Source organism: Corylus avellana, chromosome 5 (assembly GCF_965113065.1).
Source record: "Corylus avellana chromosome 5, dhCorAvel1.hap1.2, whole genome shotgun sequence".
Lineage (NCBI taxonomy): Eukaryota > Viridiplantae > Streptophyta > Magnoliopsida > Fagales > Betulaceae > Corylus > Corylus avellana.
Window position 1 is genome coordinate 25,000,472 of NC_142494.1, and position 21,634 is coordinate 25,022,105.

At 38.2% G+C, this 21,634-nt stretch overlaps 3 protein-coding genes across 7 annotated transcripts; 1 reads left to right on the forward strand and 2 right to left on the reverse strand.

Annotated features, from left to right (window-relative positions):
• Positions 1 to 1,481: 1,481 nt before the first annotated feature.
• On the reverse strand, positions 1,482 to 7,122 carry LOC132182769 (Thiamine pyrophosphate dependent pyruvate decarboxylase family protein). The gene is made up of 2 exons (XM_059596107.2): positions 5,259 to 7,122; positions 1,482 to 1,954 (listed from the first exon to the last, which is right to left on the reverse strand). The coding sequence occupies exons 1-2, from the start codon at positions 6,669 to 6,671 to the stop codon at positions 1,640 to 1,642; spliced, it is 1,728 nt and encodes a 575-aa protein (XP_059452090.2). The 5' UTR covers positions 6,672 to 7,122; the 3' UTR covers positions 1,482 to 1,639.
• Positions 7,123 to 9,524: 2,402 nt separating this feature from the next.
• LOC132180945 (stress response protein) lies at positions 9,525 to 17,745 on the forward strand. 3 transcript variants are annotated; one of them, XR_009440214.2, is made up of 8 exons: positions 9,525 to 9,612; positions 10,933 to 11,119; positions 11,712 to 11,762; positions 15,143 to 15,390; positions 16,115 to 16,240; positions 16,331 to 16,390; positions 16,478 to 16,668; positions 17,248 to 17,745. XR_009440214.2 is itself a non-coding variant. In XM_059593955.2 (7 exons), exons 2-7 carry the CDS (start codon positions 10,954 to 10,956, stop codon positions 16,559 to 16,561), a joined length of 735 nt encoding a protein of 244 aa, XP_059449938.2. In that variant the 5' UTR covers positions 9,525 to 9,612; positions 10,933 to 10,953; the 3' UTR covers positions 16,562 to 16,723. The 3 variants fall into 3 exon arrangements, 1 of the variants encoding a protein (XP_059449938.2); XR_009440215.2 differs by having other exon boundaries at positions 17,251 to 17,745; XM_059593955.2 differs by lacking the exon at positions 17,248 to 17,745 and having other exon boundaries at positions 16,478 to 16,723.
• A 90-nt stretch (positions 17,746 to 17,835) lies between these two features.
• Positions 17,836 to 21,518, reverse strand: SGA2 (ASF1 like histone chaperone). 3 transcript variants are annotated; one of them, XM_059593959.2, is made up of 4 exons: positions 21,415 to 21,518; positions 21,087 to 21,245; positions 18,608 to 18,723; positions 17,836 to 18,504 (listed from the first exon to the last, which is right to left on the reverse strand). In XM_059593959.2, exons 2-4 carry the CDS (start codon positions 21,193 to 21,195, stop codon positions 18,145 to 18,147), a joined length of 585 nt encoding a protein of 194 aa, XP_059449942.1. In that variant the 5' UTR covers positions 21,196 to 21,245; positions 21,415 to 21,518; the 3' UTR covers positions 17,836 to 18,144. The 3 variants fall into 3 exon arrangements, with proteins under 3 accessions (XP_059449942.1, XP_059449941.1, XP_059449940.1); XM_059593958.2 differs by having other exon boundaries at positions 21,393 to 21,481; XM_059593957.2 differs by lacking the exon at positions 21,415 to 21,518 and having other exon boundaries at positions 21,087 to 21,343.
• Between the last annotated feature and the right edge of the window lie 116 nt (positions 21,519 to 21,634).

Sequence of the window (21,634 nt, forward strand, 5' to 3'; positions counted from 1 at the left end):
AGTATGATTGAATTCTTTAAGCATATAACCACAAAGAGTCTAAAGGTCGAGTCTTTTTACAAGCAAGAACATTATTATTCTAAACATTCTGATTTCTGAGTAATATTATTATTTTAAAAAATAATCATACAAAAACAATTAAGTGATGTCTAAAATATGTAATTTTGAGTAATATTATTATTAAAATAATGTAAAATCAATTATTGAATAAACAATAGACGACCAATGTAATTTTTTCCCATGAAATAATGTAAAGGCAACAAACCAAAGGATTGACGAGTCATTTTGACAAGGAGAAGACAATTGCAATTTGCATTGATTGAAGACCTATTTTATTTTTTTGGCCTGGTTTGAAACGTGACTTAATCAAAGTTGGACAACGGAGTAATGTTAGCCTATACTCAGCATTCTGTGTTCCCTGTACTCCTGTGAGATATATGAGCATGGATTTTGTCATATGCTTACTTTTGTAGTTGTAGATAAGTTATTTATATTCCCAAGAGGTAGCTCAATTGGCTGAGACCATGTCTAATGAAGTAGAGGTCACTAGTTCGAATCCTCCATTTCTTGTGCGGACAAGTTAAAAAAAAAAAAAAAAAAAAGAGGTTATTTCTGAAAAACCTTGTGGGCCAAGTCTGGAACTATTGATGCATTTCTCCGACACATCCAAAGCATTCCCATGAATGTGAAGTGTTACATAACTAAGAGCAACGATGTATATAAGCGAAGAGCTATGTGAATGTGAAGTGTTCCATAACTAAGAGCAGTGATGTATATAAGCAAAGAGCTAATCGACACAAGCTGCTTGTCGAGTTCCAAGTTGGGGATCTTGTTCTTACTCACCTACAACCAGAGATCAAGTGAATTGTAAGATCAAATTAAGTTTGAAATAATGGTTGAGATCAAGTGATAGTTATTAACAATTATGATTTAACATTTATAATTAAATAACTATTAATATAACAGTCCCAACAGTTTTATTACTTAATTTTGAAATTAAGTGACTATAAGTGAATAGACATAAATAATTGCCATGTGAGTATTTAACACTAAATAGTCCACTGCAATTCAGTTTTAACACAGAAAAATTCTCTTTAAACACCTTATACACCTTATGTAGTTTTAAAATTCGAGTCTCTCTCTTATTGGAATTAAAAATTTGAGGATGTTCAAGGGTACAATGCCGTATTTCAATTGTACCCTTGAACTTCAATGCTCTCTGCTCTCGGACTTGAATGTGCATTAACTGCACTTTCACCAACAGTCGTAAACCGTTCATACAAAAAGAAGAAATACAACATATATTTTCAGGAGTAACGATATAATTAGTGATTTTAAAAGTCATGTTATATTTGAGATGATTCTAAGAGGACTCTAGTCTTCCTTATATCATTACTCACACTCCAATATTATGCTCCAACTGTATGCCACTACACTAAATATGGCATCAATTTCATGATAAAAATAGAATTACAGGGCTATTGGCAACAATTTTACATTATTATTATTATTATTAATTTTTATATATATATATGTATATAAGTAACAATCGTACGTTATTAAACAGCAAGTAAAAAGAAGCAAACTGGTAGACAGCAAATGATGCTCAAATCAGAGAAAGGAAAAAGGTGGGGCTACATCAGTTCTTGTGTTGCAGCCTCCCACTTTCTGAACCAGCGTAAGGGTCAATGGTGACATTTATAACAGCTGGTTTCCGTGCAGAGAAGGATTCTGAAAGGGCAGACTTGAGTTCTTCGGGTGTCCCAACAAGATAACCTTTGCCTCCAAAAGCTTCAATTACAGTGTGATATGCTGCACCAGGGATAAGAGAAGTAGGTGCAGGATCATCTTTGTAAGGCCCATCAATTTCTTCGGGACTCCTCCGGTCACCCCCATATACTCCACCATTGTTAAATACAATCACAACAACCGGCAACTGGTATCGAACCAATGTCTGCAAAAGTCGAGAAAAATATTATATATAACACATAAATTTCTTTATTCCAACTGATAGAAACCAAGTAAAGAAAACTGATAACATAGTACACATTGATAGAAAAAAGAGAGTGGGATTTTACTTAAATTTGTAATTTGAGAATTCCCAAGGTTGATATCTCTTGTTTGGGTTAATAAGAGAGTTATTTCAAAAATTCTGTACAAATTCCAACTTCAACATTTTTAGGCATCCAATCCTTCAAATTTCACAGGAGAAAATATCATTCTACAACATCTACAAATATTATTATTCTTATATCACCTTCACACTGCTATCACTATTGCTGTTGCCACTGCTGCTTCTACCACCACCCTCCCTCGCTTCCACTACAGCTACAATCACCACCCCCTGGACTATCATTACTGCTACCACCACCGTAGTAACACTATGACACCATACTACTATCATCACTACCATCACTCATCAACATTGTAACTACCACCATATTCTAATTTCTTCAACTTAAAAGTATACTTATCAAAACAATGAAAGATTAGATTGATAATATTGAAATTCCTATAAATTAAATCCATTCATTTTAAAAGTCAAATTTTTCATCCAACAGACAAACCTTCACAAATAGTAGAATTATAAGTAACCCAATGAGAATATTTTAAGATATCCCTAATATGTAAAGAAGAAAATGGATCCATAAAATTAGATCTAGGCACGATTTTTTTGCCTATGAAACTTAACAAGTATCAACTCATCCCAAAACAACCTAAAACATAGAGTGTTCTTCCGTTCATCAGCCATTTGAAAGATATGTTTTCATTCAGCTTTTTTTTCTTTTCTCCAAGCACAACCCCTCTTCTCACACTCCTCATCCCTCCGCCATGCTACAGACCCTGGAAAGTGTGAGGTTGGGCACTTCACTTCCCTCTTTTTCCTTTTTTTTTTTCTTTCATTTTCTATCTCCAGAAAATGATAGAAAAAATGGAAAAAAGAAATCATATCCCAAACACAACAATGGAAGAAAGGCACGAAGGTTTCAAATCGAGTCCCATCAATGACCATGAAACCACCAACACCACTCACATCAGCAACAATGACCACAGCTGACAAAAGGTCATGTACGTGAAGCATCAAAGGAGGATCAAACCTCAATTCTTTCACATATTCCAATATAACCATCTCCAATGGTACCTATCTGTTTTGGGTGTGATCCAAGCACCAAGACCCAGCTATTGACCCTGTTGTTAATGAAATTGTGAGAATATTTGCGAGATATGAAGGCCAGGAATAAGGGAACAAGACTGACAACTGGTCATGTAGGGGTGGGCGTGTGGTGTGGCAGAGAAATGACAAAGCACTAGATTATGCTAAAATATGAAGCTTCCAGCACTATACTTTTTTAACCAAATGATCACCATACACACCTCATATCAATATGACATCCAAAATGAAAAGGATTCTACGATTTTCACTAGCTTTAGGGGGGTTTGAGGAAGGTATTAGAGAAAGACCAGCAAGTGATATGACGTGTGGTCAGACTAAAATGTTCTACAACCTGTCCAACAGTCCACTCATCAAAAAGATGTAATTAATTATGCTTGGAAATCTAATTGAACCATGTTTCGTAAATGCCACTCACGACGGAAATCTTGGTGACCATCTGCATATGATAATCCGCATGCCATCTCCATAAAGACATGATATGTCAATTAGCATCAACAAAGACTTGAAACTCATGTTAGCCTCCAAGTTCTTTGGTTACTTCCATTAGCTAACCAATATAGAGGCTTGGTAATGCCATCATTCATGATGACCATGGTGGCCTTTCATATGGCTGAAACAGCCAGAGCCAACTTTAACTAATGACCAATAGGAACCATATAGTCTTCAGAGCATGACAGTAGCCTGATGACGGCCAAACCATGCTGAGTAACCAAATATGGCCAAAAAGAAGACAATCCCCCAGCAACGAGAAACAAATGACCCAACAAAATACTTAAGAGCAGCCAGTTGTTGCCAAAACATAAGAGGGAAGGAAATCTTGCTCTTGGATGAAGGACATTTCTCTTAATGGAAAAGCATGATCCATATTGATTGTCTATTGCAATAAAAAGTGAAAAACTTATTCTTATTTTGAATGGTATTTGTTGCACCTTGAGTAAGGCTTTTAAATCAAGAGAAAAGCAATAATGCAACCACAACAAAATTAAAACTAGATTAACTTTTTTTTGTTAATGGAAAAAAATGACTACCACACAAACAAAATAGCTACAACAATTGTAAGCACTGTGTATCCATAGCCAGAATACATCATGGCATCATAAGAGTCCACACGAACACAGATTGACAAGTTAGAGGTAGAAAAGAGGCTCATTTATATAAGACAGTTAACATGCAGCTGAAGTCATTTCAACTTCCTAGATCTTGGTTGAGAAGTGGACAGCCATAAATGGAGAGCCTCAAGTTAGTGCTTGCATGACAAAAAGAAGGATCTTTCCAATGTTACCAGTACAAATGACACAAATGTAAGAAATCCGCGTCAAAGGAAAACAACAACAGATACAGGCACGCAAGAAATGTGCATACTATATCTGTTTCACTAACAGACTCTCTAGCCATTTTAAACAAATATTAAACATTGAAGATGTGACCAAACTCTATTCTCATAAGGGCTTGATGCAAAAGGCTCTCCAAGTACCTTCATAGTGGGGGAAAAAAAAGGCAAGACATACAGGTGTTTATGCTTCTAAAACAATCCTTTTACTCTGCATAAAAACTCAGCAGGTTTTTGCATAGAGTTCACATTGAAAGCAAAAATGAAATGCACCAAACTTATTACTTCAGACTAATAAGTTGCAAGTGGACGATGTGGGAAGTAAAACATTGCTTGATAAGTTAAACATTGCATTAAAACAAGTTAACATCATTCTACGAGAAAGATGGGGAATACTAGTGCCAATTGCTAACAGCACATGCAGTTCAGCCTTTAAAACCTAATGTGGGGGAGGAAGCTAAACATTGAACACCGAAAAACCCAAAATGTGTGGTATGCCTTTCATTTCAGTGTTAGTTTCCTATTCACCAGAAGGACAAAATTCATCAAGTCTATACCATCCAACTTTCATTCACATCCCAAAATGTAGCCAGAAGTATCTGCCTATAAAGATAGTGAAGAAAAACACATTATGCTTGTTAACTAAATAAAGCCGATCATACATAACAGACAAACTGCAATTATCAATAAGCATTTTCACAAATCATAAAACATAAATTTAATTTATAAGCATTGACATATAGAGGACCATACCTCAACTTCGATTGCACTAAACCCGAATGCAGAATCCCCTTCAACCGCAATCACCAGCCGGCCCGGCGAAGCTACCGCAGCCGCAATGCAATAACCTAAACCAACCCCCATAGTCCCCCAAGTCCCAGCATCCAACCTTGTCCTCGGCTCCGTCTGAACCAGCACCGCCCGCCCCACGTCCATGGTATTCGCCCCTTCCGAAACCAGTATTGGCGCCGGAGTCCCCAATTCCAATATCGCATCCCTTATAATCCTCAGCGGCGTATAGAAGTTAAACGGCACTACAACCTTGGCCAACTGGGCCTCCATTCTCGCCACATTGTCCTTCACTTTCTTCGCTACCTCCTCCACCCAAGGATACGACTTGCCAAAACAAAAAGGGTCGTCCTTGATCGCCTTATTGATCCTTTCCAAGACCCGTTTCGCATCTCCGACTAAACCCACACTGGGTTTCCTTAGCTCAATCTCGTCCTTGCTTATATCCACCAATATGAATTTCACGTCCTTGGACCACTTGGGTGGCTCCCCAAAATGCAACAACCAGTTCAGCCTAGCACCAACGACAAGCGCTACGTCGCATTTGCCAATGGCCAACGATCTCGCCGCCGTCGCCGCCAGCTCGTGCGTATCGGGCAACAACCCTTTGCCCATCGGAGTCGGCAGGAACGGGATTCCGGTAGTTTCCACTAGCTTCTTCAGTTCGCTCTCTGCTCGAGAAAATGCCGCGCCTTTTCCAAACACAACCAACGGTCTCTTCGCATTTCTGAGCAACGACACTGTTTGCTCGATATCGGAAACGGGCGGGTTCGGGATCGGAGTCTCTTCGCGCTTTATAGAACTCTCCGCCGCAGCTAATAAAGCCTCGGCTTCAGAGTCGGAGATGGTTTGGTGCAGCACGTCGGACGGGAGGTCCAGATAGCAACCGCCGGGACGACCCGAGCTGGCCCAGTGGAGGACTCGGGCCACGGAGTCGGGGATTTCGGAGACATGCTTGACTTTGACGGAGAACTTGGAGAAGGGCTTGACGGCTTCGATCTGATCGAGCTCCTGGAAGTCGCCGCGGCCAACGTCGTTCTGGTCGCAGGAGCCGGAGATCAGGACCATGGGCCAGGCGTTGATCATGGCGTTGGAGAGGCCCGCAAGGCCGTGGACGCAGCCCGGGCCCGAGACGGTGAGCAGGACGCCGGGACATCCCGTGAGGTAGCCGAAGGCGGAGGCGGCGTAGCCCGCAGCCTGCTCGTTGTGGAAGGCGATGAAGCGGACGCCGAGGGCCACGGCGCGGTTGGCGAAGGACGTGACGGGGATGCCCACCACGCCAAACATGTGGTCGACGCCGAAGCGGGCCAGGGACATGGCCGCTAGGACGTTGCCGTCGATCAGGGTTTTGTTGTGGGTGGGATCTGACTCAGCCATTGGAGCTTCAGCTGGAAGATTCTTTGTTTGTTTGGAGTGTTATCAGATCGGCGCGACGGTATTGATGATAAAGAAGAAGTGGTGGGTGGTGGCCGGAGTTACGAGTATGCCCCTGCTGTTATTGTCTTGGTAGTCTGCCGGTGATTCACCGACAATTAATAGGGGATAATATTGTTTAGTGAATTGCCATAATAAGATTCGCGTAAACCAAGACGTGTGGATGAAGAGATATACAGAGGGGGAAAGAGAGGCAATTATTGTTGCAAAGGACAGGGCTTTTAAAGGACAGGATTGCCACCAAAATGGATTGCGATCATCTGGGGAAGGTGACGGCGCCGGATGAAGCCAAGTTCTGAGTTCTGAGTCCCCCACGCTCTGGCTCACTCACTGCCCTTTCAGCGTTTGGTTGCTGCCGTGTCAAAAGTGGGAACCCAAGCTGGACGTTTAAAGTAGGACTCCACTTCTAGCAGGGCCGGCTCACTGTTTTCAGGCCTAAGGCGAAACTTTTAAATGAGCTTTATTTTTTTTTTAATATTTTTATATTAATTAAATAATATTTTTTTTAATATTATTATTATATTTAGAGTTCTCATTTTTATTAATCCTTACAAAAATAAACACAACAATAAAAAAAATTAATTTTCTTTTTATGAATCATTGCCTCTTTAATACACTTGTTTCAAACAAAACTCACCAAAAAAATCATAGCCTCGTAAAATTTCATTAATGAAAATTTCATATTTTTCAAAAAATAAAAATTAAAAAAAATTCTCGAAGTTTGGAGACAAATACAGAAATATCCATAAACTTGGAAAACAAATAAAAATAATTGTAGAGAAAATAAAAATATATTATTTTAAAAATAATTCCTAAATATTATGTATAATTCTTTCTATTCTTGTGAAGATCTTTTTTATTAAAATAGTTTAATGCCATTAACTCCGTATTTGGCAACTCAACCACCAATTTAATATTTTCTAATGCATCAAATAAATTAATTCTAACTTAATTTATTTAATTAAATTAATACACCCTTATCTATGAGACTATGACTTTATAATCAGTCAAGTTAACTTGACTGGACCCGGGTTAGCACTTAGCACGGCCTGTGAAACGTCAATCTTGCCCTTAGACGTAGCAAAATTTGTTTTTGGACGCCGTCCGTCGTCCCCACCACTACCGCGAGGCAGCAAGCCATTTTGGTTTTTGGTTGGACCCCCCGTTCAATGTTTTATGGGGGGATTAGCGTGTGCGTGTCAACTTTTTTTTTTTAAATTGATATTATGAGACATTAATCACATTATCAGGAATCTTCAAGTTGAAGTTAATTTTAAAATATTCATTCACTCAATATATATATAACCACGTGTATCATGGCTGCAAACCTGCAAAGCAATTTGTTTTTAATTTCATTCTTCTCCTATTTTAAGATGGAATTAAAGCATGCAAACAATCACAATGAAAACAAATTGTTTTTCACACTCTAATGAATCCTTCAAGTACCCTTCAATCATTTGTTCATCATGCATACTAAAAATAAAGGTTTTTTTTTTTCCTTTACTTACACGAAAAGTCTCCCTCTACAATTACCACCATATTGGGAGCTACTTTAAAAAATATATTTTTTCTTATGTTTTGATAATTGTTAGGGAGAAAATATGCCCACTTATTCATGTTCATTTACCATTCTGTCAATGCCCATTTATATGGTGACACGTGTTTCTATTGGCTTATAAAATGAGAAATGTCTCCATTTCTCCGGGACTCTCTCCCACTTTTCCCTCTCTGGAGTGTCATAACCTCTCTCACTCTCTTTCATAAATTTCACTTTACACATACAAACTATTTGATATTATAGGCATATTATCATTATATATTTTTATCCACACACAAGATGCTAACTTAGACATCGAAAAGTCTTCAGCCCCAACCAAAAATCCTCTAACAGTGTTATCATTTTGCAGGAATTCCATTGATGCACAAGGATTCAACTCGAAGCTTGATCATGAAAAAATATCTCAGACTAGCAACACTTTGGACCAAAAATTGCTTGCATGTTAAAATGTGTGAACCACACCTAAAATGGTGTCATGAGTACAAGCTACTTCTAAAAACTCGTTTAAATAACTATTTTGAAAATATATTCTAAACAAAAAAAAAAAAATATTGGGCCATTAGAGGCTGGCTATTAGTAAATTCGACAGCCATGATGTGAATCTATGATCATCAAAACATGTGTGACGACCAAGTGGTAGCCATTAGAAAAATTTCCAAAGCCATGGGTGGTTCTACCCCTTATTGGCAAGTTAGGGGTTTCATGAATATAGAATAGTCCAATTTCAAGGGAAGTTTGTAGTATACTTGTACATGTGGAATACTATAAACCCCTCGTATAATATACAACAAATATATCATATAAAAAAATCGTGGATATTAGGTCTCTAGCGTGTGGATTTGTTGCTCTCTTTTTTTTTTTGTTTTTGGAGAACTTGCCTCTTTCCATATCTTTGCAACATCAGCTTATTGATCATTCCATTATTTCCCTCAATAATTTTTGTATTTTATTTTTATATATACAATAAGCTTTTTTTTTTTTTTTTTTTTTTTTTTTGACATGTCCACGTAAGGGAAGAGAGATGGGGGATTCGAATTAGTGACCTCCGCTTCATTAGACACAGTCCACAGCCGATTGAGCTACCCCAGGGATAATTGGCTTATATACCATAAGTTGTTTTCCTACTATACATATGACCAAATTTATATGGGCTTCAACATGATGGGCCTTTTTGCGTACGTATCATGTGGCCCATATACCAACTCGTTCCCATATTGGACCGGGCTTCATTACCAATATTTCTCTCTGTCTCTCTCGGCAGCCGAACCTAAAACCTCTCTTTCGCTCTCTCCGTGCCCGGCCGTCACCAGCTTCGTTCAATTCAATGTGAGAGCCTCTCTCTCTCTCTCTCTCTCTCTCTCTCTCTCTCTCTCTCTATATATATATATATATATATACACACACCCTTGCATATACATACATAAGGTATTTATATATTATCATTTTGTTGAGCTTGGTTTCGTAGCCGTGACAATTCTAAATGCAGTATGTATGTATATCTGGTTGAGATTCAAAGAAAATGTCATGGTCCAAATTTCGAATACGGGATATATAGCTTTATATAATTTTGAATGTGATATTGGAATTCTGTAGTCTACTCCAAGTAGTTGGTGTATTAGACTTTCTTGAGTTTTTGTGAGTTATTAAATGTTCAATTGCATGAGATCACTTATTTTGCTAATAAAGTTGAAAATCTTGCTTGATTGCGCTTTTTATTGATTTGTTAATCTCCATTGAAGTCATAAGATTGGCTGTTTACTTCTATGATCTTGTGTAGCTCGCATGTTCTTTGTTCCCCATCACTCCTTTTTCATTTTAATTTTATTATTACCTAGTGTGTTGCATATTTTTTTAACATTTTTGTAGGTCTTTTTATGTAAAGGTTAGTATATATCTGGGTCATTTTTTTTTCTTCCAATCTTATGATTGTCATTTGCTTGTATATTGAATGCTAAATGATCTCAATGGGTTTGATAAAAAGCTCCAATACCATGGTCTTGGTAGCCAATGATGAATAATACATTTTTGTTGGTGTTCTTAAGTTTTTCAAATGGGTAGGAATTTTAATCCAAATACTGAAAATCACTCTAGCAGAAACTTGATCTTTATTCCATGACTCTTTCTCTCTCTGTCCCCAAACACACACACCCACCCACCCACAACTACTCTACAGATTTTCTTATAACATAAAAACTTCAGAGATCTGAACTCCTCAACTAATAGACCTAAGTTGAAGCCTAATTTAATACGGTGTGGGTGGAAGTATTGCTAGTTCCTTTTAAGATCAAGCTTGTGATGGTGTGCAGTTGAGAGGATAATGGTTAACCAATGATATCAGACATCCAGAAAATTCAGGTAATGGTACGATACAAGATATAATTCCGGACAGTGACAGATGGGTGCAGTATTTTGGCTGACTCACTCTATCTTTTGGCACTGTGAGATATTGCAAAAATCATCCCTGAATGGGAACTGATTTAGTGCTAAACTTCTGGAGTCTTCTTTCTGCACTTGGTGTATTATATGCCATCGCTATAAGATACATTTGAATCTTTGTTCCACACATGGTTTATAATATTTAATCCCTGATAATTGCAAACTAATCCACTTTTATGTTCTAAATTGATTACTTTTTTTGTTTCTCAGAATTGAATTCCAAGAGCAGTAATGATAAAGAGGCAATTCTACAAGCTAGAACATGCCAATAGAGATGAGGCCTCAGATTCATCTTCGTCCTCGGACTCCGAATTAGAAGCAGAAGCCATAGAAGAATCAGAGGATAATGCAGTTGCAGAAGTGAAAGAGGATAATGAATCTTGCTCTACCTCATCTGGTTGGTTCACTCTTATTTAATTTTCTTCTCTCTCTAGACATCTATGCATTCTTGATATCTGCTGCTATAGTACTCACAAGTATGCTTACAAGTATAGAATTGCATTTACATTGCAACATGTGTTCATATTTCTTTTTTAGTTGGTTACGTGAATAGGATGATGCTGGAAAGCTTATTTGGTGTTTTTTGTCTGCTATACATTTGTTTTTAGCTAGTTGATTGTGTTATTTATCTTTGAGGTCTCCCTAGTCCATGATTCACAAACTATATTCTTTGTTTTTGATTTGGGGTCTTTTTTTGTATCAAATCTGATTCGATGCGTAAATGTAATTATTCATGTCTACTTGTTCTTTGTTCAATAATACATATATTTACCAGCAATAACTACTGCTGATGCTGCTGTTGTTATATCATATGATTTTCTTTTTCAAAAGCTTCTGTATATACTTCCTGTAATTTTTGTTTTGGTGAATGTCATGTTGCTTCAACTAGAACCAAAATGTTCGTAATAGACTTTCCCCCCTTTTAATATTCTTCAACTATAATGTCATCATTTCTAATTTACATATATACTTTTTTCCCCTGGTTTCAGGATATAAGAGTGAGGATAGCTCAGCAAATGAGGTTGATCTTGACTCTTCAGGTAGGATTTCTTTGTATTGTCTTCAATGCTGGAATTTAAGTAATCTTTATGTTTAGATAAAGTGAGATGCATTAATGATATCTCCACCATGATGATATTGCCACTATGCTTTTCACATGACCAAGCAACAAAAGGTATGCCAATGTTTGATGCTGACTGTCAAAGTGTTGGTCTCTCTTTTTCTGACATTTTTTTTTTTCAATGTCGGGGAACCTCTTCAAGGCAGGGCCCTTCGAACCCACCCCTGTTATCTAGTGATGCATCTTAGTACTTAGAACTTAGGCAACTTAGCTCACAAATATATGAATAAGTATGGATTATGTTTGTTACTTGTCAAAAAAAAGTATGGATTATGTTTGTTGAAGCACCATCTTAGTGTCTTCGATATTTGCTTCTGTTTCAACAAAGTACTTAAAAGTCTCTTTTGAGAAAATGGCTATGGCGCTATATGCATGAGAGAGAGGTTTGGTGGAGATTTGTGGTGGATTCTAAATATTTCATCTTGTAAGATGGGTGGTGTTCTAATGAGGTTCTTGGGTTGAATGGGGTGGGGTTACGGAAGAATATCAAGAGGGGTTGGGTGGTGTTTTCTAGTCATAGCAGATTTTTGAGTTAGTACCAATAACTAGGTAATTATGGAATTATTAAATATGCTATGGGATTATGCCCCATAGTGGTTGGTCCTAATAAATTGCTTACCTAAAAAAGAAAAAAAGAGGAAATTTGTTATCCACTTCCTGAACTGTTCTGATCATATTTAGGGGTGGGCACGGGTCGGGGCGGGGCGGGTATCCCCATTTTTCTCACCCGCCCCGCACAGTGCGGGTTCTGCAAATTCCAACCCGCCACCCGAGCACAAGCAAGAAAATCCGCGCGGGTTCGGGTGTTGCGGGGCGGGGTAGATTGGGGCGGGTTTCGCGGGTTTTGCGGGTTGTGCGGGTTGGGTTTTCTCTTCCTCAGATCCTCTCCTTTCTTTCCTCCGCCGGCTTGTCTTCTTCTTTCTCGCTTTTTCGTTTCATCTCTTCTGCAAATTTCTTCTCCTCCTAAACAAGCCCAAGTTACACAACCTACATCAGAACCCTTGAATCAAACCTAAACCAAAGAACTTGGAATTAAATCTGGACGAGGGAGAAAAACAATTTGAAATCTAGACTAAAAACTTGAGATCTCTTGAGAGAGAGAAAAAAACCTGGATCGTGGTCTCGAGGTGGGAGCGGCGCACTAGCCCATGGCCGGAGGATGTCGAGCGGCGGCATAGACGAAGAGAGAAGGAGATGAGAGATGGAGAGAGAACAAGAGAGAAGATAGAAGCGTGAGAGACGAGAGAGAGGAGAAAGTGAGAAACGGCGCTAGCTAGAAAAATATGTTAGGGTTAGGGTTTTTTATGTTTTATAGCTATGTGGGGTTGGGCGGGGCGGGGCGGGGCGGGGCGGGTACCCGCAAGAAAAAGATTTCAAAACCCGCGACCCGCCCCGCCCCGCGCGGGTTGGGGAAAATCCACCCGTACCCGCAAAAATACACTCAAAATCCGCGCGGGGCGGGGCGGATCGGGGCGGGGCGGGGCGGGTTTGCGGGTTGGGCGGGTTTTTGCCCAGCCCTAATCATATTTAATTTTTCTGTTATTGCATGACTTTAGTATAATTAAGAGAGAGAAGAACATTTGACCTCGGCAAGGGTGGGCTGCAAAGTTGATATGAAATTGGCTTGCGATCGAATAAGTCAGCACTTCTTATGATTCCTTTTTAAATGTATGGCCTTTTAAGGTGGGTGGAGGCAATGGATCAATAGTTAATAATTTTTTTTATAAGTAATGTAATGCATATCAAAACCGCAGAAGGGGCACAACCTTAGTAAACAGGAAGTATACAAGAGAACGCCCAAGTAAAAGAAATAGTTATTAATTTTTCATGCAACTTTTGTTTTATCTACTTTTCTGAATCCTCCTCACCAGTATGGGGAGAATTACGTGGAGCAATCCATTCTTTTCTCCGTCTTGTACAGTGAAGAACTTCCTTGGCATGCTGTGGGGGAAAGTTTTGGACAGGCTTGCAGGGATAGTTATCGTTGGTGCAAGTGCTTTCCTCACTCATTTATAGGAGGTCAGGAGTGCTCAATATTTGATTGTGGAAATGCTTATGGAGGTTTGCAGTGGGAAGGGTCTTTGGAGGATGGTGGAAGACTTGCATATGGGTTGGGGGGATTGTTCTTTTTTAGCTTGTTTGAGGTCCCTATGGAGGGTTTTTATAGTGGAAGTTTGTTATGTGGTTAGGGTGCTTTTAAGAAGTTTCTGACATTTAAGATCGGGGATGGAACTTTTGCATGATATATGGTGTGAGCTGGATTGACCTTTGAAGGTTGATTTCCCTGTTCTATTTTCCACTATAGTGACTCGTTTATGTTGGTTGTTCAAAAGGAAATATGTATTGGTGGTCCATATCTATTAGGCTTGAGTTAGAGTGGGAAGTGTGCTAGGCTGGGAGAGAGGAGTGGGGGCGGGGAATTGGGTGTGTTGGGCCTTGTCAAGCTGTAGGGGGCATCTTGTTGGTGCTATATTATCGAAGTAGATGGGGAATTTGTTAATCACCTGCTTCTTCATTGCCTGTTAACTCGTTAACCATGGTCTAGTTTTTGCTTAGTTTTCGAATAGCCTTTGGGTAAAATGGCACTTATATATATATATATATATATTTGCTTTGTTTGGTCAATGTGGGTAATGCTGAGGTCTGATTAAGTCTTTATGTTTGACGTGGTACATTTGAGATGAGCAGAATGACAGGACTCTTGAGGTAATGATCCCTCTTAAGAAACATGATTTTCCTTTGATTACTGTAATCTTGACTCTTTGTCAGTTTAGGATTTTGTTTTTTCTTTCAATTTTAGGAGTTGATTTGTCCTAATTACTGGGAAAGGCTCCCGTTTAAATCTCTTTTCATGGTGCTTTGCCTTAATTCTACTTTCTAACAGTTTTCATTACCCTTATCACAAGAATAAAAACTGTACTCTTCTGTGTGCTACATTGACAATTAAGAATCCTTTGCTAAGATTAAGCGACTTCAATTAATTTGCAATTAGATGGAGTAGGTAGTGGAATAAACTGGAAAAATTAAAAAGTTGGTCTTAATTCTGGATTAGATGCCAGAGGAAGCTATTGGTGTGGAAAACATGCTACCTCCTGCCTCATTACAGATTTTCTTTTGCAAAATTATTTATGGAAATGTAGACTTTTGTCTGCTATCCTATTTCCTATCTTTTGCAAACTGCATTCTTTGTGATGTTCTAGAGCACGTTGTATATCATAACAATGCTTCAAAATGCATATTTCTCTTGATTCTGAAAGGATTTATTTTTCCTGGATGTTTGACATAATTGTTGCATGGCAGGTCTACCCATAAGCGATGATAATGCTGAAACTGGAAATGAAAGAGAAATCCTTACTGACAGTCAGCTGTCTGGTCAACGTGGTTCCAAAACACTTGAGACACAGTCCAATATCGAAGCTGAAAAGGAATCATTACCTGCAGATATTCCAGACTGTATATTAAAATGCAAATCAGTTTTTAAGTGCAGGATGTGCCCTAGAATTATCTGTTTGAATGAGGAAACTCTAAGGGATCATCTCAAGTCCAAGGTAAGATGTCTGGCATATTTTCTGCCTAAAAAATCAAATCATCATTTACAAACATTAACCCAACTATGGCATAAACAACATGAATCCTTGTCGTATAAGAAAAAGTAAATCTTCGACTGTGACACTGCAAATGTTAATATCCTTCTTTTCCTTCATATATTTGAAATTTAATTGTTATTACATGCAGCTGCAACACCCCTACGAATCCTTTAATGATATTTATATTTTAATAATAACTGCTGAATATTCTCAATCATTTAATGAGGGCATTAGTAAATCTTTCCCATCATGCTTTGGCAAGAATGGTTGTTGTTTCAAATGCTTAATTATAAGCTCATGCAGTTTCTAGGATGAGTGTACTTGGGCAATCATATAGTTTCTAATTTACATTGGTACGATGAAGTTAGATGAAAAGCATGTGTCTCTAAGCACCAGATTTTAGGGGTGTTACATGTGGTATCATAGCCAGGTTGAGTTTTGAAAATAAAGTCTCATGTAATAATGAGAGATTGAATGAGGTAATGAGAGAATAATTTGGATTTCTATCTTTAAATATATGCAGCCTAAACTTTTCCTTATTGGTCTTGGGAATAATTTTGGAAACTAATTAAAAGATAATATATACAATCTGGGAGAATTGTCGCCATTTGTTTGTGGATTATAAAGGCTTTCAATTGTTGGCCTACTTATAACATTTTTTTTTTTTTTTGTAAATCTGATTTAGAGACATGCTCGATCTGAGAAATTACTGAATGAAGGTAGGCTGAAGGCCATGCTCAACAGTGATGGGGAAATTGAGAACCAAGAAACTGCTGCTGAGATGAATGCTCGAATTTTAGCTCTTCCACTGGTTGGTTTTCATAAATTGATAGTTCCAACACAATGATTAAATAAACAGGTTGGATATTAGATGTTCATACAGCTCCATTACTTGCTCCAGGGTAATAAAAAAAGGAAAAACAGAAAAAGACATGGAGAACAAAAGAGAAAAACAAAGAAGGTAATTAACGTTATAACTTGATGATTGCATTTAATTTGTTATTTGAGCTTTTTTAAGGTTATTCAAATTGCTTGATATGAGTTGCAGAAATTGGGATCTGCTGATAACATTGGAAAAGCAAAGGGATCGACAAAAAGCCCAGCTGAGAAAAGGCGTAAAAATGAGAACTGAAGAACGTTATGTTGTTTTTGCCATACTGCTAGTGGCAAAATGGCTGCAAGAAATGAATCAAAGGATTTTACCATTTCTGCAGAGCTACTAACATTTGGGCATCCTGTGTAAGTGTTTGCTTGGTTTGATAAATTTATAAAGGGAATACTTTTGTTTTTCAGAGCAAGATAACGTTAATATTAATAGAAAATAAAATTACAAAAAGAGGGGGTGGGAATCCCAACCCCAATATAGTCAGGAGAAGGATCCTCTCCATTTCACTTGAAATGGAGAGGGTCCATTTAGTGTATTTAGGGGGGACATAGTTGTCCAAAAACTAAATGGACAACTATGCCCTTCTAAATATACTAAATGGACCCTCTCCATTTCATTTCAAGTGAAATGGAGAGAATCCGTTTCCATATAGTCATGACAGTACAAGAAATAAAAACTAAAACCCAAAATGAACGGGTCCCATAGTTCTTTGACTAAAGAGCAAAGGAGAGAACTGCCATGATGGTGGTCTGTGAAGTATTCTGATGGTTAGACTGCCAAAAATTGTCTACTGTCTATGAGATTTACAGTAAAAAGTGTGCACTGATGATAACTGTGATTATTTTTCTCGCCTTCTTGAATAAAGGAGCATGCTTTGCAACAAATTTGAACAGAAATCACTTTTTATTGAGGAAGTGAAAATGAATTATTAGCAGGATGAGTGCAATTTGGACAATTAGGATGTGGGATGGCGTGTGCGCGGCGGAGATGGATGGGTGACGATAGATTTATCTCAACTTTTCACAAATCATGCAGAATACCGTGATGTGCTACGTCTGCTGATGTTTACAATTGCACATTACAATGCTGCAAACATTCACGACGAAGTAAAAAATTGCTTCTCCCGACAGCCTTCGTTTGGGTTTATAAAGCAAAACAAATGTCCCAGAAGAGCGTGTCAAGGCAAGGTGAAAGACAAACTCTCTCATTCGATGCAATGTAACTTTAGTCAAAGCAATTGTATAACATTTTAGTAATATTGCTGAGCTTGTGTGGCCCTCAAATGGGTCTTGTTAGTTGGTTTAAAATCTGCAGTGGGATTCTAATCATGAGTAGCAGCTATTCAGCTATCGCGGAAATCAGACTCGCTCGACAATACCCCTTGATTTACTCTTACCAAAGTTTGAATAGAAAGGAGATAAATTATCTCTTTTCATTCAATTGTCCTTGCAAAATTAGGAAGCCTCAACTGCATAAAAGCGGGCATTAGTCATGAATAAAACATTCAACAAACAGACAAATGAACACCAAGAACTAATAAGGCCTAATTGACAAAAACTAATGAGACCAGAATTTGTGTTTCGAACAAATGCGAATGTGAATACAACTTGCACCACAGTAATCAACTTGACAAAATAGGATTTTTAACAACCCAAAACCAAGGTGAACCCCAGAAATTCAACCACCACTTCCACAAACATTTACTTCGCATTTTTGTAAAGTTGAAATTCGCCCAAAATTTTGGCCTCCAAAATGATTACCATGATATATACCTTGTATGAGAAAATTGGAAGGTCAGGGATTCGAGGTAGTTCCTGTGATTGCATGATTTAAGGTCCCTGCTCGTCAGAAGGATGATAATCAGGTGAAACAGGCAATTCTTCCCCATTTCTATCAGTCTCAGCTGCGTGATCAGGTGGAGGTGGTTGTTCTCTACTTTCACTGTCCTCTGGGTGGAAATTGATGGGGAACTTTGTGACCCTGGGTTTATCAGATAAAATGTTCCTTTGAACCCTATCAATCAAGACCTTTGGTGGAGGTTCCTCTCTCAGCTGCTCATCATCATAATCGTTGTTCACATAGTAGCCCACGCGGACAAATTCTTGACCCAGATAAGAGCATGTCAAAAGAAGCACTGTCACACCAATAATATCTTCTTCACGAATTTTTGATGGGTCTGGCGGGTCTGCCTGCAAATGTCCAACAAAATTATAGATCGAAATTGATTCCATATGCAAGTCAAATGCAAAAATGCAATAGAACAAAGCGGAACAAGGAGCCAGTGAAGATTGCCTGCAACACAAAACGATAGTTTCCCACATTGACAGGCCCAACAAGCACACTCTCCAATAATTGGTCATAAGTCTCATCCTCAGCAGACCCCACATAGATGAGTTTCCATTCCAAATCTGTACAAAGACAATAAAATGATGATTGCTACTCACAGAGAAGGCAGCATATACAACAAAGCCTAATAGAGAGCTCATACAATGGGACAGAAAAATTGAACAGATCAAACTTTCCAAAAAGTAGTAACCACTTTGTTAAATATTCAAGTGTGACAATACACAAACATGAAACAGAAATTCTATAACACACGTAATCATTAGTGATGTCTTGAAGCTATCATCCAGTATTGATGCTCAGTCCAAAAAAATAAACTTGTACGAATACATAGAGTTGCAAGTTGCAACCACCCAACTCCAAGGTTTACTAAAACTCTCCAACTTCCAATTTTCCATGAAATATAAACTCACCATTTTACGATGAATTTTTTTTTTTTTTTGATAGGTTACCATTTTACGATAAAAATAAACACACATGAAGACAATTTAACAGCTATACACCCAGAAAGAGAGAGGAGACATTCAAAATGTCTCTATACCTAACTCATTCTTCATATGCAGCCATAAACATCAACTCTATGACCGAGGCTCAAAGATTCAAATAGTTTGAATTCGCTGATACAAATCCTTCGTTTTGTGCATGTCGATAATTGTTTGACTTGTGAAGGCAACAAAGAACTCAACTGCCAGGAAAAGAATGATGGATGCCAAATGCGTACAAAGTATCTTAGCACTCATAAGTTTAAGATACCTTTGGTCTATGTATAAGGGTCTTCTGATTATGATTTCCTCAGTAATTTAATCTAATTCTCTGATTAGGAAGAAAAAAAAAAGGATCTCTATCAACATTTTCCCCTCTAACCACCCTCGTCCTTTACCATTACTTCTTCTATCCTACTTTGTTAGGTTTCCATCTGCATACACTAAACACCTATGCACCCCTCAAGTCCACAAAAATTTCATCTTGCCCTCAAAGTATGCAAAACCCAAAACCACAGAGGAAAAGACTCCTAGTTGAAAAAAGTGTTATTAACCAACACCATCTCTTTATAGCTCATAAAAATGCTAATCTACCAAGATACAAGATCTTCCTTTTTTCACATACAAGCTTGGGGCTCTAAGCATTTCATGCAATGTCCTTAGCTTAAAAAATCTAATCCGAAGCTGCAAGGTGATGACACTCAAAAGAGCATGATACCACTTAAACCAGATTCATAGTAAATATTCTATTGTTGCAACAATATGTGACTTTCTCTAAGGAATTCACAATGGAACTACGAACACAAAGAAACATTCTCAAAAGTGGATTCGACCCTAATTGCAATGGTCCAACTGCACATGAAATGTTTCAAGATTGATGAAAAAACAAGCACTATGAACTTAGAAAGCCAATAATGAAAGGAGAAAACAAGGTAGCAAAAATACAGGACCAAAGAAAACTAACACGGTTCAGTGGATCCCAACACCATCTGGAGGCTTAAGGATAATTTTCCACAAATACCACTATCTAATGCAACCCAGTTGTTGCCCCTTAGAAATCTATATGGATCAAAAGTTCAAATCCGTCAAAATGAAAAGTAGCGTGACCAGCTATTATTGACACAAAAGTAGGCTAAGAGAAATAGGTATTCAAGCCCTACAAATCAAGAAAGAAGAAATCAATTCAAGACTTCTTTGTCTTGAGCTCAAACCCAACTTATGTCAAGTTAGCCAATCAAATGCATTCTGGGGTTAGGAAAAGCAACCGTGTACAGTAAAGTAACTTTTCCTTTCAACATAAACTCTCTATTCCTCTAGAAAGTTCTTTCTTCCCCCATAATCTCGGATAGTAGTCTCCTTAGGGCCTGAAAATGACGTAAATTCCCCGAAATATGCAAACTTCACTTCGTTGTTTCTGCTTTCTCTTGAATGTACAATTAACTTAGCCACATTTAATATATGGTTCATATTCCCCAAATTACTTGTACTAAACTGCAAAGGCTAATCTTCTATAATTCCATTCCCCCTCACTACATACAGCTGGTTTCAGAATTTGCGCATCGCCTCAACACATTTCATCATCTTATCAAGAACCATATGTGGGGTTTACTTCAAAAATCAAATACAAGATCACAAACCCTAGCTAACAATCCTGGCCACAACGCAGGCAGTGGCCAAAAATAAGAAAAAAAACACCCTATACGCAAATAGTAAGTTCCATAACCCAATTGTTTCATAATAAAGAATTATGACATTGCAAACCCTATCCAGCTGTTTGGGCCCTCATAAAACACATGGAAAAGGAAATAACGATTACACAATGAAGGAAAGCCTTCATTTTCCTCATCTACGACACATTAAAGATGCATTATAGGTTCTTGATTTTCTCTCATTTTCTCACCAACCAAGCAGAAAAAAGGAAGCCCAACGAGAGCGAGAGAAAGTACCGTCTTTGAGAGGGGTCAAGCACTCGTAGGAGATCTCGAACTGAAAGGGGGTGAGAAACGAAGCCGGATTGTCGAGGACGGTGACGTTGGTGATATTCACAGCACTCATTGTTGTTGTTGGTCAGCGTGCGACTCGACGGAAACCCTAGCTTCCACAACCTTCATCGGAATTCAAAATTAACTAAACAAACAAAAAGCTGGAGCAACTATCCCCATAAAAAATTACATTTAATTATGATTTTGGAGCCCTTTTTTTTTTATAGCTTTTTTAACTTTCAAAAGTTTAATTAAATTTTGAGGGGCTACCGGGGAATGTACGGATGATTACCGGCGATAGCCAGTTGAGACTCTGAGAGATTAGGCGGGAGTTTGGAGGGTACGAAACTCGGACGGTTCTCTGTGCTGGGGGCGGGAAGGAGGAGCTTTCAGATTTAGGGCTGACTCTGAGGGAACGTAAATTCAAGTTCTGAATAAATGTTTGTGAGAGCACGTGACCACAGGAAGCGAAGCGATCTTGCCCTTCTGTTTTTTACTTTCTTCCTTCTTTG